This window comes from Panthera pardus, unplaced genomic scaffold, assembly GCF_024362965.1.
Source record: "Panthera pardus isolate Hobbes unplaced genomic scaffold, ASM2436296v1 HiC_scaffold_18, whole genome shotgun sequence".
NCBI lineage: Eukaryota > Metazoa > Chordata > Mammalia > Carnivora > Felidae > Panthera > Panthera pardus.
In genome coordinates, this window is record NW_026526743.1 from 34,837,721 (window position 1) to 34,864,708 (window position 26,988).

The 26,988-nt window shown below is 58.2% G+C and overlaps 1 protein-coding gene and 1 long non-coding RNA gene across 2 annotated transcripts in view; one reads left to right on the forward strand and one right to left on the reverse strand.

Annotated features, from left to right (window-relative positions):
* The window catches only part of LOC109270622 (uncharacterized), a 16,618-nt gene extending 15,587 nt beyond the window's left edge, over nucleotides 1-1,031 (reverse strand). Inside the window, exon 1 of the long non-coding RNA XR_008423379.1 lies at nucleotides 505-1,031. This is a non-coding gene — a long non-coding RNA (uncharacterized LOC109270622). The remainder of the gene's footprint in view (nucleotides 1-504) is intronic.
* The window catches only part of MMP15 (matrix metallopeptidase 15), a 21,232-nt gene extending 798 nt beyond the window's left edge, over nucleotides 1-20,434 (forward strand). Inside the window, exons 2-10 of the mRNA XM_019455780.2 lie at nucleotides 10,996-11,144; nucleotides 11,827-11,955; nucleotides 13,259-13,566; nucleotides 13,933-14,094; nucleotides 15,045-15,298; nucleotides 15,678-15,816; nucleotides 16,714-16,864; nucleotides 16,948-17,063; nucleotides 18,417-20,434. Coding sequence (XP_019311325.1) covers nucleotides 10,996-11,144; nucleotides 11,827-11,955; nucleotides 13,259-13,566; nucleotides 13,933-14,094; nucleotides 15,045-15,298; nucleotides 15,678-15,816; nucleotides 16,714-16,864; nucleotides 16,948-17,063; nucleotides 18,417-18,883 — 1,875 coding nt within the window. The 3' untranslated portion in view covers nucleotides 18,884-20,434. The remainder of the gene's footprint in view (nucleotides 1-10,995; nucleotides 11,145-11,826; nucleotides 11,956-13,258; nucleotides 13,567-13,932; nucleotides 14,095-15,044; nucleotides 15,299-15,677; nucleotides 15,817-16,713; nucleotides 16,865-16,947; nucleotides 17,064-18,416) is intronic.
* The last annotated feature ends 6,554 nt before the right edge of the window (nucleotides 20,435-26,988 follow it).

Below are 26,988 nucleotides of genomic sequence, written 5' to 3' on the forward strand. Positions count from 1 at the left end.
GGGGGCTGGGAGGGAGGGAGCCACGCCCGCAGCCTGGGGAGAGGGGTGGAGGGCTCGCAGACGAGCCCCCGTCCGGGAGATGGGGGGCGGGGAAGAATGGGGCCCGGCAAACTGCCTCTCCCCAGCTCGCCCTCTGCGGCGCGCCTCATCCCAGATCCTGGAGGGCGTAGGGCTCGTGTCCACTCTCTACCCCTACCCCGGACACTGATCCGCCCCAGCCCGCGTCCCAGGAGTCGCTTCTGCTGCCCCCAGCCCTCGCTCTCCTCCTCTCCTCTCTCCGGGCGGCCGATTCCTCGAGAGCCTGGCGGGCGCGCCGTGACGTCCTCTGCGAGTGGGGAGGGGGCTGCCCTGGGGGGACCACGGGCGGAGCAGGCAGCGCTCCCGCCTCGGTAGCCCTTGGTCTGGGTGACAGCGAGCCGTGCGCGCAGCGGGCCCGGAGGGGGCGAAGGGGTGAGAACCTCCGACACAGCAGTCTCCGGTTGCGGGGGCGCTTTGGCGACTTACTTGGGCTCTTAACGCGGAAACCGCTCCACGACCAGGTGGGTCCAAGAGAGACCCAGTCTCCCCCGGGGCTTCCTCCCACTAGTGCCCCTACGTCGGAGAGGGCAGACTCCGCAAGTGTTTTTACCAGGAGCCCGCCTGATAAAACCGTCTCCGGATCGGTCCGGCAGGTGACCAGGCGCGGCCTCCTGGCGTAGAGCGAGGTCCAACCTGCATCCCCCCGCAATACCCCACGCGGGCTCTGTGGGTCGCCCAGCGCCGTCCTCCTGAGCATAGACAGTGAGGGCACCAGCTCCGTTGCCCCAGCAAAAGCGGGGTCTGTTCTGTCCCGACTTATAAGACCCACTCCCAGTCCGGGACCAGGAGAGGGTAGATAGGACAGGAGTGAGACGGTAAGAGGAGAGACCCGCCTCTTTGTTGGCTCCGGTAGGCTGGGGCCTCGGTGCCCTTGGGCCGGCCTGGAGCCTCGCAGCCGGAGCTGCTGCGTGCCTTCTATTTGCAGCCGGGCCGGTGCTCCCTCCCAGCCTCCCGGTGGCTTCCCCACCTCCCCCGGCAGCCTGGGAGATTTTTCCGATGGAAGCCTGCCCTTCCCCGCCCTACTTTAATAAAAGCATGGAGGAAGGGCAGGGAATTCCTCCCGGCTCAAGTTACACCTCCAGCCAGTTCCCCACCTGCTCTGCCCTCCCTCCCTGGCCTGGCCTGGCCAAGCCACAGGGAGCCAGGCCTTTGGCAGGAGGTGGAGTGGGATCCCAGACCGGGCTGGTCCAGCTGCCCCTCATTTTACACAGGCGGGCAGGCAGGGGCTTATATGCAGCTTCTGCTGGTGGGGACCCCCATCCAGGTACTGGGTGGAGAGTGCTTATTGGACCCACCTACTGCTCTGTGGAGCTGAGGACCAGAGGATTGCAAGTCATAGACCCACCCTTGAGGAGTTTATAGTCTATTTAAGAATGGCATCTCTGCAGGGCACCTGGGTGGCTCAGTTCATTAAACTTCCGACTTTGGCTCAGGTCATGATCTGAAGGTTCCTGAGTTTGAGCCCTGTGTAGGGCTCTATGCTGACAGCTCAGAGCCTGGAGCCTGCTTTGGATTCTGTGTCTCCCACTCTCTGCCCCTCCCCTGCTCTCATTCTCTCTCTCTCAAATAAATAAAACATTTTTAAAAATTAAAAGAATGGCTTCTCTGCACAGGAAGCAGTTATGGATCAAGCTGGAATTTGGTGGCCATGTCTGTGAATTGGCATCCTGGTTGGCCAGAAGCTGGGGCGCTGGGACCTATGGTTTGAAGGGCCTTTCTTTGCTTCTACTTCTCCATCACACCCTCCTATCCCAGCTGAGGGAGTCCCCATACCCCAGGACCTGCACTGTCAGGCCTGAGTGCCCACAGACCATGGCCCTAAGCCTGTGGTGGCACTGGCTAGAGATTTGTGACTGGCCTGCAGCCCCTCTCCTGGGGGAAAACTTGGGTCAGGCCATTGCTGGAAGAGACTCTGGAGGGTGGAAGGACCCTCGATGTTGGAAGCCAAAGTAGACGGACGGCTGGAGACAGGTGGGCTGTCCCAACAACTAGAGGTGGCTTTGGGGTACAAGGTTGTTCTTTGGAGTCTGTGAAGTCTGTCCAGATCTGGGACCAAAAAGTCAAATGACTTAAGCAATCAGCCCATTTGCCAGGAAGCCGTGGGAGAACTGTCCCCAGGCCCATGCTATCAGAACACCAGCATGGGGGAGACTCCTGGGCCTGGCCCACACCCTGTGTACAGAGAGCCTCCTTCCCTTGAAGAAGGGCTCTTGGTCCTCACCCCAGAACCCCCATAGCTCCAGACTTCAGGTCGGGTCATGGCTGGACCTTTCTTTGAGCAGCCTGGCAACTGAGTCAAGGCCAGCCTCTCTCCCCTCCCCTCCCTCTCCCAGGACAGAAACCATAGGAGTTTCACCAGACTAAGGAACCAGGGAGCCTGGCATGTGCTCGGAGCTGGCGGCCACCGGCCACCTGCCACCTGCCAGGCCTCAGCCTGGAGAAGGCTCTTTCTTGGGGAAGCCACCACTGATTTACTCTGCCCTGTCCCACTCACTCCCTTGGATGTCAAGTCCCAGGCTCCAGCCCAGAATGGCTGTATAGACCCAGGCCCTGCATAGACCCCGGCCCTGCCTGAGTGGGGTGCCCGCTGCGCTCCTGGACTCCCTCCCCGAGAGTCCAGCCCCCACCTATGGATCTCAGTCCCGCCGTTTCTGGCTGTGGCACCTAGCCTGCTTAAGTGCCTTTGGTTTTCACCAGAGAATCTCTGGTTCCCCCCATGCCCCGACTGCTTCCTTTTAGGCACAACTTCAGGCTCTCAGCCCCGCCCCATGGGAGTGACTCAGCTGCCAGAGTTCACAGGTGTACTGCCACTAAGACCTGGACACACCCAGGTAAACAGAGGTGGACTCCCACAGATTTCCCTTGCCCCTGAGTGGGGGCTGAGCAGATGAGCAAAAGGAGGGGTGCAGGTCACCTTGAATTCTGGTTTTGACCTTCAGGTCTCACTGGCAAGCCAAAGCCCCAGGCTCCTTGTGTTCCAATCTCTGCCCGCACTTCCATGCTGGCCCCTGGGGGCCCTACTGGTGCTCTCTTTTTAGTACCCTCTCTTAAATGTGAAATAGAAACTGCAGAGGGTCCCTGTGCCCACCCTCACGGAAAGGGGTTCATGTGAGGGCCTTGTCATCGGGAACCTGCAGAAGCTGAATCTTTTCTCCTCCCTCGCATCTCTGCTTTTCAGTCTCTTCTCTGACTACTAACAGACCACTCCTCTCCCATACTCTGTTCCAAAACCCAGAGAGAACTGGGCTGATGGGTGCAGCCAGGGACCTGGCATCCAGTTGGGCCATGCCCTTCACCTCCAGCCCTTTTGTCAGGTCCCCTGTGTTTGGGCCGCCCCAGGGTCCAGTCAGTCAGCTGCCTCCATGCAGAGAACAGCCTGGCATGTGCTTGTCTGAGCAGTGTATCTGCTTGGCCTGGCCTCTCTGAGCCCTGGACAAGAAGGCCTTCCTTTGCTCCACCCCAAGGAGCAGAAGAAACATAGAAACACAGCCAGATGCCCCAAAGAATTGCAGCCCTCACGGCCTATACTCTCTGACGCCAACTCAGAATGGCTACACTGCCGGGCATGGAAAAGCCCCTCCCTTCCAAGCTTTTGGTTCTGGCCCCTTTTGTTCCTGGACCACACGTTCCCTGCCATCATCACCTCTGCCCAGCTGGGATTTTGACTTCTGCCCGAGGCCAGCTGTAGTGGCTGCTGTGGGTCACCACTGATTACAGTTGGTGCTCTAGACTGAACGTTTGCATACTTTCCACCCCCCCCCCCCATTCATTATGTTGAAACCCGACTCCTAAGGTGATGGTATTAGGAGGTGGGACTCTGGTGATTAGGTCATGAGGATGGGGCCCTCATGAGTGAGATTGCTGCCCAGGAAAGTTCCTTTGCCCCTTCTGCCATGTGAGGACACAGCAAGCCGTCGGCAGTCTGCAACCCAGAAGAGAGCCCTCACCAAAACCCGCCGGGGCTGCCCCCCTGATCTTAGACTGCCAGCCTCCAGGACTGTGCGAGATAAATGTTGTAGGCTTTCCAGTTTATGGTATTTTCGTTACAGCAGTCTGGATAGACTAAGACGTTTGGCATCTTCCGTATCCTCTCAAGATTTATGTGGCTCGCATAGCTGGCCACGGAGGCGGGGGCCAAGCTCCATGGCCAGCTTATGCTTTTGGACATGGAGATGTGTTCTCTGAGTCAGCAGAAGCAGAGAGGGGTCAGGGGCTCTCTGCTTGGGGTCTCTCCACTACAAAGGGTCCTGGGAGGACTCCACAGGTGAACGTGGGGCCCTGGGGTCCTGAAGGTGGCATCATGAACACTTATCTAAGCCTGCAGCACACCATACATACCTTCTAGCTGGATGAGCCTCCCTGAGTCAGGGCACAAATGAGGCCGGCTGCTCCCCAGAAGGACACTGGTTCCGGGGATGCCTGGAGACCAGTGGCTGTGGGCTGGGCCCTTTGGGGGAGGTAGCACAGATTTTGCACCCCCAGGCAAGAACAGCATAGGTATGCAAGCTGGGCTTGGGTCAGAGAGACAGAAAAGGATGACTTTTACCAGATCCCATTTCCTTTGTGGGAACAGCAAGAAATGAGCAAAAGACCCAACCCAATCTCTGATATCTGGACAGACAGATGAGGACCTGGGTAGCAGCCATTAGCCAGCCTTCAAAGATGCTTCTCATCCTACTGCCATCTCATGCTCCAGCTTCCAGAGCCTGGAAACCAGGGTGTGGGTCAGCTTTCCAAGGCTGGCTCTTAGCCCCGAGAACTACCTTGTCCTCCCAGGAGTGACTGCCACCATGAGCAGTGAGAGCCCAGCTTCACGTTGAGCATTTATGAGCGTGGCACTGGGCATAAAAGAAGCACTTGCAAAGTGGTAGCCAAACACAGCAACGATGAGAAACAAGTGGCATTTGCTGTTGTGCGAGTCACAAAACCTTTCTGAGCCTCAGTTTGTCTACAGAATGAGAATATTAATAGCATCTACTGGATGGAGTTCCTGGGGAGATTCGGTGCATTTGCGTGTAAAATGCTGAACGCTGTGCCCACTGGTCCTCACATGAGGCCCAGTGAGGATCAGGTGTTATTTTTGAGCACCTTCAACCTACTTGGTTACATCCTAGGCACGGCCTATGAATGTTCTGTAAGCATTTTCACATTTAATCCTGCTATTACTCTGCAAATGTGGGACTATCATTACCCCACTGTATAGAAGAGGAAACTGAGACTAGGGGGTAAGAGAAGTTGCCCCAGATTCCCCAGCCAGGGGGTGGCAGAGCTGGGCTCTGAACCCAGTTGGTCTGACTTGGAGCTGAGCTCCCAGCCCGCAGGCTGGGTTAAAGGCTGCAAGGTGCCATGCCATGGGGAGCCGGCTGGGCTGGAGCCAGGTGGGAAGGAGAGGGTGGAGATGGGGCCACACATGCCTTTACCCCTTCCCACCCCCGCCAATCCAGCCACCCAGGCTTTACCCCATGAACAGCCCTATCTACATGGACAACATCTACAGGAGAGTTTCCAGGTGAGGCCCTAAGAACTGGCTCACAGCCAGCCCCGAAACCACTAGCAAACAGGGTTTTTTCACCCCACCCACTGGCCAAAGGACCGTCTGGTTCTTCCTCCAGGTTAAGGATTGCAGGAGCAGACTGGGAAGGGGCAGGGCGAGGGAGCACAGGAACTCAGGTGGCCACCTCCTTCCTGCTTGCCTCGCTGGACAATCCCCCAGCCCTCCTACTCTCCCAGCCACCCAGAGCCCCTTCTCCAACTGCAACTTTCACATAGTGGTGGAGGGGGTCAGCTTGAGCCCCAAATAAGCAAGTATGTTCTTCTGGAACTGCTTAGGTATGAATTGTGCTACCTTGAAGGGTAAAGGACACACCAAGGACAGGGGGGCTGGCGGAGTGCCCCCGCTCTTCACTGGCCTTGGGTCTGCGTCATCTGTGCTGCCATCCCTGTGTGGCAGTGGGGAGTAATATCGACCCCATTTTGCAAAGAAGGAGCAGAACGGGAGCTTAGAGAAGCTTAATAAGCCCCCCTCCATCACTCAAAGGCCTGTTATGTGGACAAGCAGTCAGGACCAAGGAACAGGTGTCACTGGGAGGCAGATTTCTGCTCAGCCTGAGGAGGAGCTTTCCAACAGTCACTGATGCCCAAAGACAGAATGGGCTACCTCAGTGGCGGTGGGCACCCCATCTCTGCCGGGGTGCAGGCTGGATGAGTCATGGGCCCAGCTATAGTCCTTAGAGGCTTCAGGGAGGCAGCCGGACTTGATGGCCTGAGGTCCCCTCCAGCCTAAGGCTGGATGAGTCTCGGGTTTGTTTGGGTCACCTTGCCGGTGAATGGGTTCCCAGCTCGGATCCCCTAGAGGGGGGGCCCGATGGGCCCAGGGTGCATGCTCTGCGTCTGCAGGGTCTGTGGCTCCCCGGGACCACAAATCTCTTTCAGCGCCGGCTCCGTGCCCAAGACTGGGAGTGCAGAGCCAAGCGAGGCCTTGGCCTGCTCCCAAGAGCCCACAGCCTGGGATACAGGGTAAGGGAGACGGGCACGATGAGGACCTCACACCGCGGAAGGTCTGGGTCTGTCCTTGGCAGCCCTGACAAGACGCCTTTTGTGCCTGGCTGGCGACCCTGCCAGGGTCAGCCTGGACTACAGAGAGAGCTGTGGCTGACAGAAACGGAGCAGAGCCCAGCGGAGACTGGCTTTTATCGCACAGAGGCCGATAAGGCTGAGTGGGAGGGGCCCCAGCCGTCTGAGCCCGGGGAGGTGGCTGTGGGGGCAGCAGAGCAGGGGAGCTCACCCCGCCCCTACGGCGGCTTAATGCACAGTATTGATCCGCGGCTCCTTCGCAGACGTACCTTCCCTGCAGGCCTGGCTTGGCATTGTCTCAGCCATCCTGGTGGGCAGCCCTGCTGACATGGCCCAGCGCCCAGCCCCAGCCAGAGATGTGGGGTGTGGGGAGGCACTGCTCCTCGGCCGAGAGGAGCTGGTGCTACTTCACAGGCAGTGGGCCAGTTGCACTGCTTATGGACTCCAGCTCTAGCCAGACCAGCTGTGTGACCCTGGGTGGGCCACTCACCGTCTCCGAGCCTCACTGTCTGTATAATGGGATGGGGTACTTGTGAGCTTTGGATGGGCTGATAAGAGTAGGCTGCCTGGCCCACAGCAGGGTCTCAACCTTCTGCTACTGTGTTTACGGCCTCACCTAGGAGCCAGGGGCCCAAGAATCTCCCCCTTCCGACTCCTGATGGCCCCACGTTTCCGCACCTGGGGCTAGACATGCACCTGAAGCATCTATACGTACTCACGGGGTGGGGTCTGGAGCTTAAGAAAGAAATGGCTGTGAAAGAACTGGAGTGGGTGGGGTCTCTCTGTGTGGACCCTAGAGCTCTCTTCAGAACCTTCCCGGCCTCCCACTGGACAGCGGCTCTCATGGAGGAGCTCTCTCTACTTTGCCGCTCCCTGACCCATCTGAGCCTTAGTTTCACCACCTGAGAAACAAAGTTTTACCTGCTTGGCTGACCCCACCTGTGAGAATCTAGGTAACAAGGAAAGAAAGGCGGCAACTTGTGTAAAGGACAGTCTTTACGGTCGCCAGTCGGGGCGGCAGGGGCTTGAACACAGCCTCTCCCCAGCTTTGAGACTGGGAGGCCAGTCACGACCCTGGGAATTGCTACCCACTTTTGGCCCGTGGCAGCAGAGCCTGTCAGCAAGCTGGGACTTCAGGGCACAAGCAGCCCCTGCCACCCCCCTGTGCACCCCTGCCCCATGCCCCCTTCCCTCTGCATCTGCATCTTCCCCTCCTGGACTTGTCACACTGAGTCCAGCAGTAGGAGTAGGGTGGAGAGAAACATCCTCCCAGACGCAGGGGAGAGGAGAAGCCCACAGCCCTACAGGGGGTGTAGACTGATTGGCACTTGGCAATCAGCCCCGAACACAAGTTTGCCAGAGTCAGGCAGCCTCCGTCAGCTTCTTCGCCTTGTCATCTGGGGCTCAGCTGCTCTGGGCCCAGGCCGCGTATCTGCTCACCCTCCCTCACAGGCCGCTGGTTCTCAGCCTGGCTTCTCATCCTGGCAGGGGCCGAGGGCATTGAGGGTTCAAGGCTTGGCCCATATTGAAATGGGAGCTCTTGGCTTCCCTAAGACCCAGAGGGTGCTTGTCTGTGCGGAGGAGTGTCCCCAGGCACCCGTGGGACCTTCCCATCACCCCCTGAGCTGCCTCCAGGATTGAAGGGCCCCTCAGCCCCATCGGCTGGGCTGGGCCCTGGAGCTGTTCACTGCAGACAGGCCCAGCTCCCCTCCCGTTCCCTCCCCAGGGCCCCAGCCTGAGCCTCCCCTGCCTGCCCTCCCTCTGTCACTCTGCAGACACCGCTAATCAGCCCCTTGGTGGCCTGTGATTGCGCTCCAGTGAGATATTTTTACCTTATGCAAATAGGTGATGTAGAGGCGACCTCATCTGTCAGCGGGCAGCTCCACCTCTCCCCCCACCTCCTCTGGCTGCTGGAGCTGGGCTAGCGGCCTGGCCTTGCCTTCCAGGTCTCCCCATGCCTCTTAAGGGAAACTGTCCATTACGGGTGTGGACCTCCCGCCCTGCCCCTCACACACACAGCTTCAGGAAAGCCTTCCCGTGCTTGGGAAGAACAGGGAGGGTGCCCGCGGCACCGCCAGTGTCCGGTGGAGCTGAGGGAAGGAGCCCTGGGCCAGAGGGGTGAGTGAGGAGGGCTGGTGGGGGAGGCCATGGGGGAGGCCGCTGCTGTGCCCTCGCCTGAGGCTGCCCGGCACTTAGGCCCCCTTGGAGCCTGGACCCTCCAGCTCTGTTGGTGGAGGCAAAAGGCTGCGGCTCCACGGACAACCAGACAGGCCTCTGTCATTAATATTACATTTATTGAGCACTTTCCCCAACCCGGCACAATGCCAAGCAGTAGTGTGGACTCCCAGCTTAACCCTCACAGAAACCCAGGAGATGAGGCAGGTCCTAGCACAGCACCCGTTTTCACTGACCACGGACTGAAGCCCGGGAGGCATGTGGCCACACCTCAGAAGTGGCAGGGCCACAATTTGTCCCCAGATCTGTTCCCAGAGCGGACGGTTGTTTCCCACCTCCATGTCTCTGCCTTATTCTGTGGCAGTTCCCCAGGGCCCGGGAGGCCTGGAAGCTGGGGCCAGGCGTCTGTCTGCCACCCTCGTTGACTCAGCAGCCATTCCCTCCAGCTGTAACCTGGGCACTGCTGAGCTGGCTACGTGGGCAGCCCAGCCGTGCCGGGGACTGGTGGGGGGCACTGAGGGAGCAAGTGCTTGAGGAGTTGGATGTGACACTGGTGGCAGACAGATAAGGGCGTGGCCCTGGCCAGCTGACACATGGCTGTTGGTCCACAGCAGCCACCATATCGGGCCATCATCCTGCCTTATGGGACTTTGATATGGGGTCTTAACCTTCCAGAGCCTCCCAGAGAGCAGGCCTCAGGTGCCCTCACTCAGGGGAGGGGGAGGCCCCAGAGGCCCCAGGGTGGGCCAGGAAAGGTGTAAAGGACACTTCTGTGTGGCCAAGGCCCACAGAAGTCCCTGGCCTCTGTGCCCACCAGCCTCCCATGGCGGTCACTATGCTCTCATGGCCAAGGTGAATTCTTACCCCAGTTCAGCTTGGCTCATCGGGGATCCCATCCTCCGGCTGCAACTGTGACGGTCCTATCTGCTCACAGGCCTGCAGGTGTGAATCCCTCCCTCTCTGGGTACAGTGGGTCTCCCCAGGGAGCTTGTGAACCCCTGGAGGTCAGCACCCCTCTCCCGTGGTCCTCCACAGCCCCCAGCTGGCATGGTACCTGGCACAGAGAGGGTACTCAGAAAGACTTGGCAGGAGGGGTGCGGTGGGTGAATGGATGGACAGATGGATAGATGGAGGAGAAGACAAGGCCTGCCCAGCAGACTCTGGAAAGGGACGGGTACCCCCATTGCGTGCCAGCTGCACTTCCCAGGGCTGTCTCTCTCAAATCTCACGACCCCAATAACCCCATTGTCCCTTGAGAAAACTCAGGCCCAGAAAAAGCAAAGCGTTTGTGGCAAAGCGGGGACTGGACTTCAGGCCTCCTGGCCCACCTGTTGGCCCCAGGTGGGCTGCCCCAATCCATCTGCTCTGCTTCCAGGAGGCCTAGGATTTGTCAGGGAGTAGCCCAAGGGGCTGGTTTTCCTGCTTGGTAAGGCCTCAAGAGGTTCTGAACCTCTGAATCCCCAGCGGTCTGTCAGGAGTGGTAGGGGGCCCACCCTGGTGTGCCCAGTCCGACAATAAGGACAGCAACTGTGGACTGCCCTCACGGACAAACAATGGGGGAAGACAAACAATGAATACCTGAGGGAAATATATAATGTGTCATATGGTCACAAGTACAGGGAAGAAGAAGGGATGCAGGGTGTAGTGGATGTCTTCTTTTAACATTATGTTGTCAGGAAACACCCCTCCAGTAAGGCGGGGTTGAAGCACAGACTGAAGAAAATGGGGGTGTGAGCCATACAGAGCACTTGGGCAGCAGGAACAGCAAGTGCAAAGGCCCTGAGACAGGAGCATGACTGCCTGTGGGGGGTGGGAGGAGTGAGGTCTAAGAGCTGAGGCAGGGGCAGGTAGTGAGGGGCCTGGCAGCTCCTGTAAGAACTGGCTTTGACTCTGAGCTGGGAAGTTTCGGGAGGATTCTGAGCAGAACCAGAAGGTTGACCAGACCTGACTTGTAAAGGCCTTTTGTTCTGGCTCTTGTGTGAGAACAGACCATAGGAGGTGGAAGCAGGCAGAGCAGCACCGAAGCTCATGTGGTCACTTTAGCAGGAGGCGGCGGCGGCTCCGACAGAGCGATGGCGGAGGTGGTGGGCGGTGGGCGGCTGCAGGCTGTGCGTGTCTGGGACTAGCAGTGCCAGACGTGCCGACCGAGTTGTGGCCTGTCCTTTGCAGAACTGGCTGAGGCTCTACGGCTACCTGCCCCAGCCTAGCCGCCACATGTCCACCATGCGCTCTGCCCAGATCCTGGCCTCAGCCCTCGCCGAGATGCAGCGCTTCTATGGGATTCCGGTCACAGGCGTGCTTGACGAAGAAACCAAGGCGTGAGTCCCTCCATGGGGCCCTTCCCAGACCCCACTGGCACCTGCCCTCCCGGCTTGCCCTGAAAAGGGGTTGGCAGGTGGAGTTTCCGGAATAGAGTGACCTAGATAAGAGATGGCGAGTGGTTTGATCTTCCACGCTAGTTCGGACTGGTTGGGATTGGCTACCTGAAAACTCGTGTTGAGAAAGCTCCTGAGGTGAATCTGGCTGGGCAGCAAGGAGGATGGGATTGATTAGTGATGTCTGCCACAGGCACAGGAATGGGGAGGACCAGCAGCATGTGCCTTGGATGGGACATCCTCACTAGGCCACAGCTCTGCTCTGAATCTGACAGGGGTGATGGGACCCAAAGTCACATCCTTGGGCGTACGTGAGCGTAACGTAGCAAGGACAGAGGGCCTCAGGGGTAACTCTCCCACTCCTGGGTGATACTGGTGATACTCCACAAAGGTGAGCCTCTGTCGGGCACTCAGTCTTCCAGGCTGAGGTCAGTGTGCCTGTTTTTCTGATGAGGAAATAGAAATGCAGAGAGTCTCCCACTGCCACCACACCCATGCAAAGGGTGGCTGGGGGCCCAAGGCAAAAGGGTGGAAGAAGGGTGGACTGCCTGGAAGAGGCAGAGCCGAAGCAGGAAGGCGTGTGGAGGAGAGGCTCTGGGCTTACCCCTCCGTGCCCATGACCCAGGTGGATGAAGCGACCCCGCTGCGGGGTGCCAGACCAGTTCGGGGTGCGCGTGAAAGCCAATCTGCGGCGACGGCGGAAACGTTATGCCCTCACTGGGAGGAAGTGGAATAACCACCACCTGACCTTCAGGTAGGGACCATGGCTGTCCGTGGTAGCGTCCCTCCCACGGCATTGCCCAGAGACCGCTCTTTCCTCTCCTCTCCCAGGCTGAGGCCTCAGGCTTCCCAGTGGGCTTGTCTGGAAAGCTTCCTTTCCCAGAAGCCCACCCCGGGGTGCCCAACATAGACAAGCTGACCCTGCTCCCACGCTGACAAGATCGGCCGCACACCCTGGCCAGTCTTCCCCCAGTGAAGGTCAGGACCCTTGGAGCTGTTTCCGCTCTATCCTCCTTCCCTCCCCGTTCCCCACCCGCCAGCAGCCCGGGCCGGCCTCACAGCTCAGCTCCTGTACCAGTACAAACTGGGGGCCTCCACAGTGTAGGGCACGGGCCTTCAGGTATCTAAGGGGTTGAGGGTGAGGGTGGAAAGGGCTGGAATCCAGGCAGCTGTCAGGTGTGCAGGCAGCAAGTCCCCTGCAAAAACCCTGGTTCAGGCACCTTCCTCCTTTCTGCTGAGTCCTTTGGCAAGAAAGCCTCCTGAGCCTTGAGCCATGTGGCAGTCCCTGAGGGCTCCCCTTCTTGTTTTAGCCCCTCCACAGTCCTACCCGCAGCTCTATCTCCTGAGGAAGAGTGGCTCCCGCGGCCACTTAGACCCTAGGCCCCCAGAGTGACTTCATGGCTCCAACAGCTTTTAAGGGAGGAGATCTGTCCAGCACACAGAAGCTTAATCTGATTTATGTGGGTAATAACGGGCCTCATCATGCTTTTATCACGTGCAGACTCCAGGCCCATGTTCTACATGAGCTAATTCATTTAATCCTCCCAGGGCCCCCAAGATGAGAGCGCTACTCTCCTTTTCCCCATTTTACAGATGAAGAAACTCAAATTCAGAAACACTTAAGTCACTTGCCCAAGGTCGCATAGATTATGTTAGAGCCCGGCCTTGAACTTAGGACAGCCTGACCCTGCAATCATCAGAGCCATTTGGCCTGTGTTTCCTAAACCTCAGCCATTTGTATCAAACTGTCTAGTTCTTTCTCTTAGCTCCATAGCACTTTTATTAGTGGTTTTCTTATTTAAGCTAACTGAATACAATGCAACCTTATTTAGCCATATCCTAATGAACTCCTGGGTTTGACATGTTAGTTGTCTTTTTCAAATTCACATCAGAATAAACTAGTAGTTGATATTGATGGGCACCGTCCACGAACCAGCTCAGATCTTACACATGTTCCTTGTGACCATGTGTCTTCGCCCCCACCCAGTGGGTGCTAGCAGTGGACAGCGGACCCAGTAGGCCCTGGGTTCACTCCCTGGTCTCCCTGCCCACTGCAGCATCCAGAACTACACAGAGAAGCTGGGATGGTACCACTCACTGGAGGCAGTGCGAAGGGCCTTCCGTGTGTGGGAGCAGGCCACGCCCCTGGTCTTCCAGGAGGTGCCCTATGAAGACATCCGGCTGCGGAGGCAGAAGGAGGCTGACATCATGGTACTCTTTGCCTCTGGCTTCCACGGCGACAGCTCACCATTTGATGGCACAGGGGGCTTTCTGGCCCACGCCTATTTCCCTGGCCCTGGTCTGGGCGGGGATACCCATTTCGATGCAGATGAGCCCTGGACCTTCTCCAGCACCGACCTGCATGGTGAGAACACCTGGCCGGGGCAGGGGAGGGGAGGCAGAGCCGGAGCTGGGCATTGCCCTCTGACCCAGTTGAGCAGAGACAGGGTTGGGAGGGGAGAGCTTCATCCAGGGCAGTTTTCCAGAGCACTGACCCTCAGTATCTCAGTCTGTTGTCCCATGACCTCCAATGGGTGGTAGGGAAAGGGAGGGATCATTTTACCCACCTCTCAGATGGGGAAGTTTGAGGCCTAGCAGTCAGAGCAGCTCAGCCCCTTCTGAGAATGGCAGAAGGGCCAGCTCTCTGATGGCCTCAGCCCGCAGGGCCTGGGCCAGGGCAAAGCTGACTGTGCATCCCCCCCACCCCCACCCCGGCCGATCCCCACTGCAGGGAACAGCCTCTTCCTGGTGGCCGTGCATGAGCTGGGCCACGCGCTGGGGCTGGAGCACTCCAGCAACCCCAGTGCCATCATGGCGCCATTCTACCAGTGGATGGACACCGACACCTTCCAGCTGCCCGAGGACGACCTCCGGGGCATCCAGCAGCTCTACGGTGAGCGGGCAGTGTGGGCACGGCCAACGGGCTCTGCACTCCAGCTCTCAACTCCCAGCCCTACGAGGCATAGGTGCCACTGCTCTCCCTGTTGTGTCGATGAGGAAACAGGCCCAGAGAGGATTAGTGACTTGTCCACATCGCTCAGGGAGTGAGTGATGGTGCTGGAAGTCACACGCAGGACTGGCCGACTCTAGGGCCCTCATGGTGGCTCCAGACTGGGGTCTCCAAGGCCCCTCACAGACCGCTCCTCTCCTCCTCAGTGTCATTGATACTCTTATTAGACAGAAAATGCCCTGGTCCCAGATCTCGTTCCTCCTACTCTCGGTCCCAACCCAAGCCTGTCCCAAGCTCGCCAGCGAGTGTTGTTGGCTTATCACTTCCCGGTGGCTTTGAGGCAGGTGGCACCCCCCTCAGCCCAGGCCCCACCCGAGAAGGCCTCCAGTGGTAAGGGCTCCTGAGGACTGATTCTGTGGGCCCGGCTTGCACTCAGCACCACCCCAAGCCCCTTGTTAGGGCTGGCGGTACCTGCCTTGCTGGGCACGTGACAGATACTTCCTCACTCTGTCCCCAGCAACCTGGTAAGAAGATGGGCCCCTGGCAGAGGACACAGAACCATGTTCTTTCCTCTGCATGTGTCCACCAAAGCAGGCTGGTGTCCTGAGGGGAATGTCCCCAAGGGGAAGTGGAGGAAAGGGCAGCCTCAGGGGCACAGTGACCCACGTCCAGTGTGGGGAGGTGAAGGAGAGGGCTGTATGGAGGACAGAGGTCCTCCTGAGGGTGATGGCAGGTGTGGGGGAGGGGTCGGCTGTGGACAGACAGGGGGGCGCGTCACCTGGGTAGACCCCACCACCAAAGCACATGTCTCTCCGGGCTGGGTGCCCCAGGGTCCCCTGGTTCTGAGTAGGGGCTACCTTCTGACTTCCCACTCACCCCACCCCACTTTGCAGGCACCCCGGATGGTCAGCCACAGCCCACCCGGCCTCTCCCCACTGTGACTCCCCGGCGACCGGGCCGGCCAGACCATCGGCCTCCCAGACCCCCTCAGCCACCACCCCCAGGCGGGAAGCCGGAGCGGCCCCCAAAGCCGGGCCCCCCAGCCCAGCCCCGAGCTACGGAACGGCCTGACCAGTATGGCCCTAACATCTGCGACGGGGACTTTGACACAGTAGCCATGCTGCGTGGGGAGATGTTCGTGTTCAAGGTCTGGCCCCTGCCCGTGTCTCCCCTGATCCCTTGGCCCCGTCTCAGAGCAGGAGAGCAGCCCCCACATCCCACCCCTGCATCCTTGCCCCACCTGACTGCCCAAGCACACCCACCCCTCCCTCACTGAGCAGCCCCTGGGGAGCCCTCAGACCCTAGACCAAGAAGAAACCAGCCTGAGGGACACGGGACTTGCTCAGGGTCACACAGCGAGTGCAGGGGTCCACACCCCGCCCAGGGCTCACTTATGGGTGCTGCCCTGGCTTTCCAAGCCACCCCTCTGGATCTCCCTGACCTAGGAAAGGGCAGCCAGATGAGGGGCCTCTCCCAGTATGAGGGAGTGAGCTTGCCCTGCCCACTCACACCCACGCCCTCCCCAGGGCCGCTGGTTCTGGCGGGTCCGGCACAACCGCGTCCTGGACAACTATCCCATGCCCATTGGGCACTTCTGGCGTGGTCTGCCCAGTGACATCAGTGCTGCCTACGAGCGCCAAGATGGACGCTTTGTCTTTTTTAAAGGTAAGCCGGGCTAGGTGGGAGGGCAGGGCGGCCTCCCTTCCCTGACCTCTGGCCTGGCCTCTGACCCAGCGGGCCTGAAGGAGGAGGAGAGCATAGGGCTACATGGCATGTCCACAGTGTGGGGAGCCGAGTCAAGGCAGGGGTGGGGCAGGAGGAGACAGAAACCTAGGGACAGGAGGACCTGGGCCCCTGGGGGCCAGCGGCTGCTCTGACTGGAGGCGAGCGTCCATCTGCAGCACAGGGGCTCCGCATGTGACTCCTCCTTCCTTGCGTCTTGTGCCTCCTGCAGCCCCTCCTCATAAGACCAGAGCCCCCCCGTCCCCTCCTTCCCGGGCAGGATTTCTGTGGTCTGTCTGCAGGGACAGTGGAGCTCCCTGCCACCGGCCCTCCCTGTGCGGCCTGCCTCTCTGGGGAGGGCCTCAAGGGCGGCACCCCCGGTGGATCAGCTGTGTCCCCAGCCCAGCTGGCCTGAGCCCACGCTTAAAGCCCCTGGGCTCAGAGTCCAGGCAGGGCTCCCCCTCTTTCCTCCCTCTGTACAAGAACTGTGTGTGGGGGGGGGGGGGCGGACGTTCACATGGGAGTGCAGGCCATTTATAGTGTGACCGTGTGCTGTGGGTACAGGTGTGAGTGAGTGACTTGTACGTGTGTAAATGAGTATGTCACAGGTGCCCGTGAGTGCTGAGTGTGTGTGATGTGCAAGTGAGTTGTCTTGTGTGTGTGTAGGGGTCAGTGCCTACACTGTCTTGTGTACAAGGACGTGGGGCGGGGGGGGGGGGGGTAAGTGCAGCAGTGGATGTGTGTGGATGTGTAAGCCTAGGAAAGCATTCCCCATGTCCCCTCCCTCCCACGCCCCTCTGCCCCAGGCCTGTCCTCACCCACCCGCCTCTTCTCCTGCAGGTGACCGCTACTGGCTCTTCCGAGAAGCCAACCTAGAGCCCGGCTACCCACAACCGCTGACCAGCTACGGCCTGGGCATCCCCTACGACCGCATCGACACGGCCATCTGGTGGGAACCCACAGGTCACACCTTCTTCTTCCAAGAGGACAGGTGAGCACCGCCTTCCTCAAAGGCAGAAGGCCCCAGCCGAACCCCCCTACCCAGAGAACCACAGCCGGTGCTTCTGCTCACAGGTACTGGCGCTTTAATGAGGATACACAGCGTGGAGACCCCGGCTACCCTAAGCCCATCAGCGTGTGGCAGGGGATCCCTACCTCCCCCAAAGGGGCCTTCCTGAGCAACGATGCAGGTACTGGGCCAACTCCCTGCAGCCCGCCCAGCACTCACCATCCCCTCCTCCACACACAGGGTTCGCCCAGCCTTTCGATGGCAGGTGTGAGGGACGCAGCCATGGCAGGCCCTGGGTCGGGGGCTTCCAGAGCATGACCGTCCTGGTCCCTCCTGCACTGTCTCCATCCCCTCTTTACAGACAGTCACACTAAACCAGAGAGCTTGAGTAAGGGGCCCCAAACCCCACAGCAAGAAAGTTGTGGGGAACCGAGAGTCCAACCCAGGTCCGCCTGTGTCCAGAGCAGGAACTCAGAACTACCCTGTTCCCTCCGGGGCAACCCACAGGGAGCCTGAAGCCTGAGGGGGGTTAGCTTGGCTCAAAGCAATGGCGGGCAAGAGTCCTGCCAAGGTGCCCGCTTACCTGCCTGGAAAGGAAGCTTGACCTCTGTCATTATAACTTAGCACCAGGGAGCTGTGGCTTTTATTTCTCCAGCAGGGTCTCTGGCAAACTTACGAAAAACCATTAGTCTTGGTTCTCAGGTTCCAGGTTCTTAGGCTCAGGGGAGACCCCACTGACTTTGCCAGTGCTTAGGCAGGTCACGTGGCATCTGTGTGTGACGGCATCGCCATGCAACTACTCTGATCTCATTGTGATCAGCAGAGTATAGACTCACTCATAGTTCAGACTTGGCCCTTCGTGGGGCTGATGGGACATGGGCAGAGCACCCAAAGCCACAGAGCCCATCCAAGGCAATGTTAGACTCTGCTCCAGGTCTGCTGCAGGCTGGCCGTGTGCAAGGCTGGCCTTGAGCAAGACATTGACCTCTCTGGTGTGGGGTGAGCCAGTCCTGGGACAAGGTAGCAGGGCCCCCTGACCGTAGCCCTTATGCGGCAGGCTGCAAGACCCTTCTGCGTGCTGCCCCAGCCAGGAAGCACAGGCAGCACCGTCAGGTCCTTTCCCCAAACCCTGCCCCTCTCTGAGCCAGGTCTGGCTCCCATAAGTTGAGAGGGGCCAGATCTGAAAATGCTCAGGCAAGCGAGTGAGAAGGTGGGTGTTTTAAGTTTTTATTTATTCTGAGAGAGACAGAGAGAGTGTGCAAGCAGGGCAGAGGGGGCGAGGGGCGGGGGGGGACAGGATCCCAAGGAGGCTCTGTGCTGACAGCAGAGAACCCGATGCGGGGCTCGAACTCACCAACCGTGAGATCATGACCTGAGTGGAAGTCAGACGCTTAACTGACTGAGCCATCCAGGCGCCCCCAGGGTGGGTGTTTTCAAGCTGGGGCTCCTTCAGCATGTCCTGGTCTTCTTTGAGGGTCACCGGCCTGCGGCTGGGGCACGGCCTGACACCGCTCATCCCCGCTTGCCCCTGCAGCCTACACGTACTTCTACAAGGGCACCAAGTACTGGAAGTTTGACAACGAGCGCCTGCGAATGGAGCCGGGCTACCCCAAATCCATCCTGCGGGACTTCATGGGCTGCCAAGAGCACGTGGACACGGGACCCCGATGGCCCGATGTGGCCCGTCCGCCCTTCAACCCCGACGGGGGTGCAGAGCCCGGGGCGGACGGTGACAGCGAAGAGGGCGATGAGGGCCGCGAGGCCGGCGCGGGTGGCGGAGAGGGGGACTTCGGGGAGGGGACAGGTGAGGACGGGGGCAGCCGAGTGGTGGTGCAGATGGAGGAGGTCACGCGGACAGTGAACATGGTGATGGTGCTGGTGCCACCGCTGCTGCTGCTCCTCTGCATCCTGGGCCTCACCTACGCCCTGGTGCAGATGCAGCGCAAGGGCGCCCCGCGCATGCTCCTCTACTGCAAGCGCTCGCTGCAGGAGTGGGTCTGACCCCGCCCCGCGCCCGGCCCTCCCGCTCCTCACGGTGCTAACGGGGCCGGGGCTGGCGGTGCCCGTGGTTTTGAGACGGCTCCTGGGGGCACCCAGCAAGGGCCTTCCATGGCTCCCTCAGCCCCTGGGTGGGGGCCCCTCTAGGCCCCTCCAACATCCCTGCCAGCCCTGCCCCATTGTTTATTTATGCCCAGGGTTTTCTTTTCTTTTCTTTCTTTCTTTCTTTCTTTCTTTTTTTTTTTTTTTTTTTGCACACTAATTGAGTATTTGTTTCTACTTTCCCGACTAGGAGCAGCAGTCCATCAGGGCAGGGGTTAGAGTTTTCTAAATGTAGTTCTGCTCTGGACAGGGGGTTACCTCCCCGACCCCACCCCTTCCCACCCCGTACTGCCTCTGGCTCGGGCACAGCCAGAGGACCAGAGGGTCAGAAGGCCCAGTTGGAAAGTAGCTGAAGGGTTTTGGAGGGGCCCTCCTGAACCTGAGCGAGCTCTGGAGACTGGGGGGACCTGACTAGTCTCCACCCACCTGAATCTCTGACTTAGGAAGAGCTTACTCCCCGGGGGCAGCCCCAGGCCACAGGGGACAGACAGGAAGGTGAGGTAGCCTACTGGCCATGAGTCATGTTGAGTTTTGGTTGCTTCCCAGCCCACCTCTCTCAACCCCAGTAACTGAGGCTTCTCGTGTCTTAAGACGCCCACCCCACCCCCAACCAGCCAAGGGGCCCACAGCCCCAGCTCCCACATACCGCTTGAGCCCACACCTCCTGGCCTGCCTTACCAAGGACCAAAGGGGGTCTGCCACGGCCCCTCCACCCAGGAGCCTCGCCCCCCCCCGCCCCCCCGCTCCCCCGAGGCTGGGCTTCTAGCCCCCGTCCACTCCTCTCTGAGCTATGACCCACTTGGGCTCCTTCCTTGGGCCTCTTCCCACCCACCCTCATCCACACCACTGTCCTCAGGGGTCTCAGAACCCCACCGGTCTCAGGCCCCAGCTGCCAAGGTCCCAGTGGCCCCAGGGAGACAGGGGGCTGATGGGTGCCCACAGCCCACCATGCACCAGGCTCGGGGGTTCCTCCCCTCCCCTCCCTGTCCCCCAGGGCACTGGGGTGGGGGGGGAGACATGTGGAGAGGGGCCAGCAGCTCATCCCCTCATGCAGACTGGGATGTGGCTGTGGAGCCCCAAGAGGAGCCCATTGTGGCCTCGGAGACTCCCCTTCTCCTTGGCTCAGCCCTAAGGGCAGAGACACTTCCTCCTTCTTTTCCTTCCCGAAGTAAGCAGGCGGCAAGGCTGCTGTGGAAATGGTACTGTACAGCCGGCTCTGTCCCCTCTGCTTCCCCTCAGCCCGGGGCAAGCGTGCCTGCCACCCAGATCCCCGAGGCCCCTGGAGGGAGGGGTTCTCATGGGCTGACCTGGATCACAGGTCCAGCGGCTTGCTCCCCCCTCCATCCTCAGAACCGGAGAGCCAGCCAAGGGATGGGGGGTGGAGGTCAGTGTCCACCCTCATATGTTTCTTTCTGTAAATAATCTGCACTGATTAAATTGTACAGCCGGCAAGTGTGGCCTCCTTTGTGAGAGGCCCAGGGCTGGACCGTACAGCTGGAGGGGCTGCGGGTGACAGGAGTGAGTCCAGGCTGGGATTAGGGAATTTGCCCTCATGCTGAAGGGACCTTGTTTCCAGGTCTATGGTGGCTCCTTCCCAGTGGCCCTGGGAGGGGCAGCGCTCAGAGGAAGGGGTGGTTGCCTTGCATAGACCCGAGAAAGGTGAGGCAGGGGACCGGGATTGGCCCTGCCGGGGTGGGAAAGAGAAGGAGTACAGCATTTACTTGACATTCATTCATGGTGAGAAAGGGCACCCCAGCTCCCCACAGGCTCTGGGTGTCCAGGAGGGGTGGGAAAACCAGGCCAGGCCACCCAGTCCTTCCACCCATCCAGACTGGGTTCTGGGCCGCCTGAAGACTCAGCTCGGAGGCAAGAGATGGGACGCGGTGCCATTTTGCACTTGAAAAGCTCCCCTCATCACTTGCTCTGCTCAGAGGGTGAGGGGGCACCCGATATCTGCCCCTGTCATAGTTGAAGAAGCAGAAAATCTCACGCTGGGCAGGCTGCAGACAATGCCCAGGACAGCAGGAGACTGAGTGTCACTGCCCCTCGGGTGTGGGCGTGGCTGGCAAGCCTTGCACCCAAGTCCATCCTCTGGGCCAAGCTATCAGGTACCGGCCTGCACTTCCAGAAATGCAATGGTCAGCTCTAGTGTGGTTCCACCCCGACCAGGGAGCAGGCCCGGCCTCCACGACCGACAGCGGGACAGGGTCTTTCAACCTGCTGCAGGCCCCACCCTCCCCTCAGCTGCCCACCTCTTCCCCAGCCCCCTTGATCCCACCCTTTCCTCCCTTTGTGTTGAAAACTGGCTGAGGAGAGTAGGAAATTCTGGCCCTCAGAAGCCCCAAAGGCCTCTCGGGCTCAGCTAGGAAATGGCCTGTGAGCTCCCCCACCACAGGGGCCCTGGCAGTCAGCATGGAGGGCCAAGGCAGAAGCCATCTCATCAGCTTTTCTGTGGCAGAAGCCACAGGGCCCCACCCAGGTCTGCCCGAAGCCTGAAGCCTTAGGGTCACCCAGAAGCCCAGAGGTCACCAGGCGGGTGGAGGGCAGTGTGGAGGCACAGGGGCGAAAAAGGAGAGGATGTGAGACCTCTCACCGAGCTCTTCCTCAGGGCGCAGGCCAGGGAAGACTTGGCAGACGAGGCCTCAGCTCCTCAGGAAATTGCCTAAGACTTGCACCCCTGAGCTCTCTGGTAAAATCTCAGAGAAACCCAACGGCTGAAGGAACAGCTCATCTGGGGAGCCCCGTTTATTGTCCCTCAGGCTGAGGAGTGTGAAGGTCTCCGAGGTGACTTCAGAGAGACCAGTGGTGCAATTTGACACCCCTCCCCCACCAGGATGAACAGTAACGTGCATCTTTACATTGGTTTTGTTTAATGTGGCTCTACCTAAACTCACCATGGGCCCCACGGTCCCCATTTTGCTGATTCCCAAGTAAGATAATTACGATTTAACAGATACACAAAAAGAAGCAAAATATAAGCCACCCAATTCCCCAGGCCAGTGTTGACAGTGTGGCATGTTCCTTCCAGGCTTCTTGCCTCTGCATTTGCACAGCTTGGAGTTTGAGAGTCTCCAAACATCCCGGGCTTCACAGCCTGAGGCTGAGGGTGCTTACACCTCAATGGAGGGGGTGATGTGACCTGCCGGGGGTCGCTGGGAGAGTGAAAGGAGGATGGATGGCTGCACAGGGCTGGTGATGGTGCCCGGCACTCGGCAACTGCTCAGTGTGCAATCGCGACCCCAGTGGCCGTGCATACTCCTCCACTTACAGTTTACTCATGAGAAAAGCAGGGCTCAGAGAAGTTGAGTGACTTGGCTAAAGTCACACAGCTAGGAAATGGCCATGCTGGGAGAAGAACCCAGACAGATTGTCTTGCACGGCAGCTCAGGCCCAGCTCACCCTGGTGCTGCTGGAGAACAGAGATAGGGATGAGGAGGCCTCTGCCCACCCTGGCCTTCCCTCCCCATACATTCTAGGCATTGAAGACCCCAGGGCCACCAACAGAGCCCCCTTTCAGGCTGGGGCAGGGGCCAACTGGCCTCTTCCTCCCCCTCTAACTTGGCAGAAAAGCCTTTTTGTTGTGGCTCACACAGAGGCCATTCTCTGGCTCACGGAAGGAATGGCCGGCTTCCTGTCCATCCACAGCCTCCCAGACTGCAGCGGACTCCTCCACGTAGGCCCAAGGGGAGCAAGGCTTTCTGTGCCTCTGCATCCTCCAGTCCTGTCTCTGGGGCCCAAGGCTTTCCCCCCTTGCCCCCTTGTGTGGTTTCACGGGTTGAAACTACCCGTGGTTTGGGGATAGCCATCCCGCAGCCGTCCCCCCAAATGCTGGAGATTCCAGGCCTCAAGGTCCTTTCAGGGTGCAGTAGTACCACCCTCATCCCACTGCTCAAGTGGCTTTGGGACCCAAAAGCACTGGGGGAGACCCTGCCAGGCTGCTTGTCCTGTCCCAAATGTCCCCTGCACCTGCTTGCCTCTATGCCTTTGTTTATGCTGTTCCCTCCCACTGGAAAACTCTTCCTTGCACATTTCAGCCTGTCTAAATTGTATAGATCCTTCAAGGCCCAGATTAAGGGTTGCCTTTTCCAGATTCCTACCCTCCTTCCTCAAGTTAGTTGAGTTTCCTGCCTTCCTCCGCTGGCTCACCCAGCAGTAGTGTCCTGACCATCGCTTGCCTCCAAGCCTAGCCTGCCCATCCTTACAGGCACCCAGTTGTTGATCGTGGCTCCATTGCTCACCAGCTGAGTGTCCTTGAGCAAGGTGCTTCATGTCTCTGAGCTCAGATTCCCCACTTGTAGAACGGGGCTAATAGCCATGCCTGTTTCATACACTTGTGAGCCTTGACTGAGGGAAGCCCTGTACACACTTAGAACAGCCCCCAGCCCATGTCAGACTCTCAATAGTTTGCTACTAATATCTCTATTTTAGACGCAGGTACCTGATGGCACTGAGGAGGCTTCCCTCCTCGCCTTTCTCTCCAGGAGTGTTTGTGGGATGGGGTCAAAGGTCTCCAAGCCTGGGGACAGGTGCCGGGAGGAGTGACATTCCTGTCCCACCAGCTCCCCTCCCAGCTGCCCAGCCCCTCCTTGCTCTCCGCACCAGCCCTTCTTCCCAGACCCTGACTCAGGTTTCTCCCCAAGGGCTCCTGACATTTCCCATCCCCACATTGTTCACCCACCTCAGTCTTTGCCAGAAATAGCCTCCAAACTCCCCTTCATTTACAACCAAGCTAAAAGGCCCCTCCTGGAAAAAAAATGGTATCATTCCCTGCCAGCATGGATCACAGCAATAAACTAGATTTCCATTAAGAAATCATTCCGAGTCACTGGAAAGGGAGAGGCAGCTATTCCCTGATAATTTCATCCAAGGATACACAGCACCATGCTAAAACCTGTCAGCTTCAGTCAGATCAACCTCTCTGTACCCATGGGGATACTGAGGTCTGGAAGGGGGGCTGATGTAGCCACAGCCCCTTGTTAACTCTGAACTGCCCTGCCTTCTGGTCTTCAGGCAGGACAGGACTCCCCTCCACCACCGTCACCCCCCACACACACCCTTTACTCCTCTCCCTGCCCCCATCCCACCCCCATGTCGGCCTCCCTTGTCTGCTCCTTGGGAGAGCTGAGGGCAGGGTGCTTTGATTAATCCTGCCTTCCTGATAAAAGGCATTTCTGCACTTCACGGAGCACAGCTCCTGGAGAGGAGTTGTGCCCTCTGCAAACAGCGCCCCCCCCCCCCCCCCCCCCCCCCCCCGCCATTGTCCTGTGAGCACAACCCCTCCCTCCCTCTCAGGCCTCAGATTCTGGTAGAGCTGACCCCATCCCCTTGGTGGCCAGATGATCTCGTGACCCAGGACCAGCCAATCAGCACCCTAGCTCATGGTTCAGGGGTGGGCAGAAAAGCCATGCCTGGCCAATCAGGGCCTCCCTGTGACTTTTTCTAGAGCCCCTGTGAGAGAGAAGCCCTGTGTCTGTTAGGATTGCTAAGCTACTAGAACTGGAGCCTGGAGCTGCCAATGGGTTATCTTGCCACCGCATGTAGACAGCCCGACTCAGAGCAGAGACAGCACAGAGGAAAATAGAGCCTTGAAGATTCTGGAAGGCAACATTTGAGCACCTAGATCCAGCCATGCCTGAAGCTCTAGGGCCCTAGGCTTTTGGTTACATGTATCAATAAACTCCCTTTATTTTTTAAGACATGGTGAGCTGTTACTGATTTGGGTTTTAGTTTTTTCAATTTTTGCCCCGACTGATGGCCAGGGTTCCAAACTTGAGTTTCAAACTTGTGCTTAGCTTAACGCATTCTTTTTGCCCATCTAGGAGTCTTCTTAGGATAGCACCAAACCCCATGACCACAAGACACCCATCTCTTCAACCCTTAACTATTTATGAGAACCAGGGCTCTCTCTCTCTGACACAACCCCTCCCTACTGCCACCCCCACCCCCACCCTGCCCAAGCCTCAGTAATGCTGCCTAAGACAACGTGGAACACCTGAATCTTCATGAGTCCCTGGGAATCAAGTAGCCAGATGGTGGCAGGCGAGGGGAGTGGGGAGGCTCAGTTAACTGTTACGTGGGCTTTTCCAGATTGCAAGAGGTAATACATAGTCAGCCATCAAGGACAATAAGGAAATCACAGAAATAGCAAAGATGACTACGAAAAATGCCAGCAATTTCTACTCTCCTGCCAAACAACCCTAACATTTGAATGTAAACCCTATAGGCTTCCCTTTATGAGTATATATTAACATATTTTATTTTTAAAACATGAGTTCATACCAGGCATGTTGTTTTTTCACCTGCCTTTTCCATTGAATATAGCATGAGCTTTGGATGAGAAACATAAGATACAGAAAACTCTCACTTTCTTTGTTGCTTGAATTTTTATGAGCATGCATTATATGCCCATAATGATGAAACAAGCAAGTAAACAGTCTATCTTGAACCCCTTTTTGTGTCCACAGATGGTTTTCTTTTGGTGGATGCATTCTATGGATGCCCCAGAGGAGTTTTCTCAACCCGTGGCAAAACAGTTACAGATAATATTTTAGAAACATCCAGAATTATCGCAAATAGTTCTCAAGGGCTCACACTGCACCAGCCATTATATACTTTACTGTAGTTAATCCTGGTAAGAACCCCACGGGGTAGTTCTTCTGTTTGCACTTCATACCAGAGGAGCACAAGGCTCAGAGAGGTGAAGGAATTTGCTCAAGGTCACACAGCTAATCAGTGGTAAACTCACGCCCCACTTGCTTCTGAATCCAAAGCTCTTGACCCTTCATTTATTCAGTAAATGTCTGCTGATGTCAGGAGGCAGGCCAAGGATCCAGCAGTGAATAACACAGAGAGCCTCCCTCATGGGGTTCACATTTGAGGAAGATGAGCATCCTAGGCAGAGGGGATAGGCTGTGCAAAGATCCTGAGGCTGGACCAGGTCTAGTGTGTTTAAGGAACAGAAAGGAGACAAGCAGCCTGACAAAGAGGAGGTGGCCCTCTGTTAAGCAATGAGTTTTAGAGCTACAGAGTTCTCAGCCTAAGCCCCTCTTGTACAGATGGGTAAACTGAGGCCTGGACAAAAACAGGTATTGGCCCAAGTCAGTGTTTGTTCTCAGCTCTGTAGAACTGAAGACCCGTGCTGGTTCCAGGAGGATGCCCATGCCAGCTGTGTTCACTGCCCAAAGAGAATCCCCCTCCAGCCTCTCCTGATGTGTATGAAGTTCTTTGTCCCCACCCCCAAGTCCCCACCAGAGCCTCTTACTCAGCTCCTAATGAAGAGGAAGACATTCAGCAGACAAGGGATTCTGTGTGCAGATGATATCACCCATGGAGGAACGGGTCCCAGAGAACAGAACTTAGTTTCCTGGGTGGGGTGGGGGCGTCGGGGGTGAGGGGGCTGTGCTCCTGTCCCCCCGCTGTCCCCAGATACCAGAAGGGGACCCATAATTTTATTGGGAGGCTAGCTGCACAGACACCCTGCACCAGCAGTCTGCTCTAGGCTGTGGGGACAGCAGGAGCTGTCCTAAGAACATTTTAAAAGGGCACCAGAGAAGGGGTAGTGCGGTGAATCAGAAAAAGTCCTACATCAGGGCCCGGAGCCCAGCTCTGTCCAGCAACTTCCATGAGCTCTCAACCCTTGCTGTAAGATGGAAAATCAGCTCAATGGTGGACCTAAATACGGGCCAACAGGAGGCCCTGCTTACTGCTGCGGCATCAGTGCTGTTGCCCCGCAGTGCCCACCGCCTATTTCTTGGCTGCATGCCTTGATCTTCATCTGAAGAGCCAGCCCTCTCCCACTCTCAGTTTACAACTTGCAGAAAGGCCGCCCTTTCCCCCAGCTGTAACTGCGGGTGGGAAGCAGGAGGAGTGAATCCCCTATCCCCACCTGCATTCCTACTAGGGACGGGCAGGGGTCCAAGGCATCTCTGGCCTTTGTCGGTATGTGGGAACAGCCTGCATGCAAAGGAGCAGCACGCAAGGGAACAGAGACACAAGATAGAAAGACG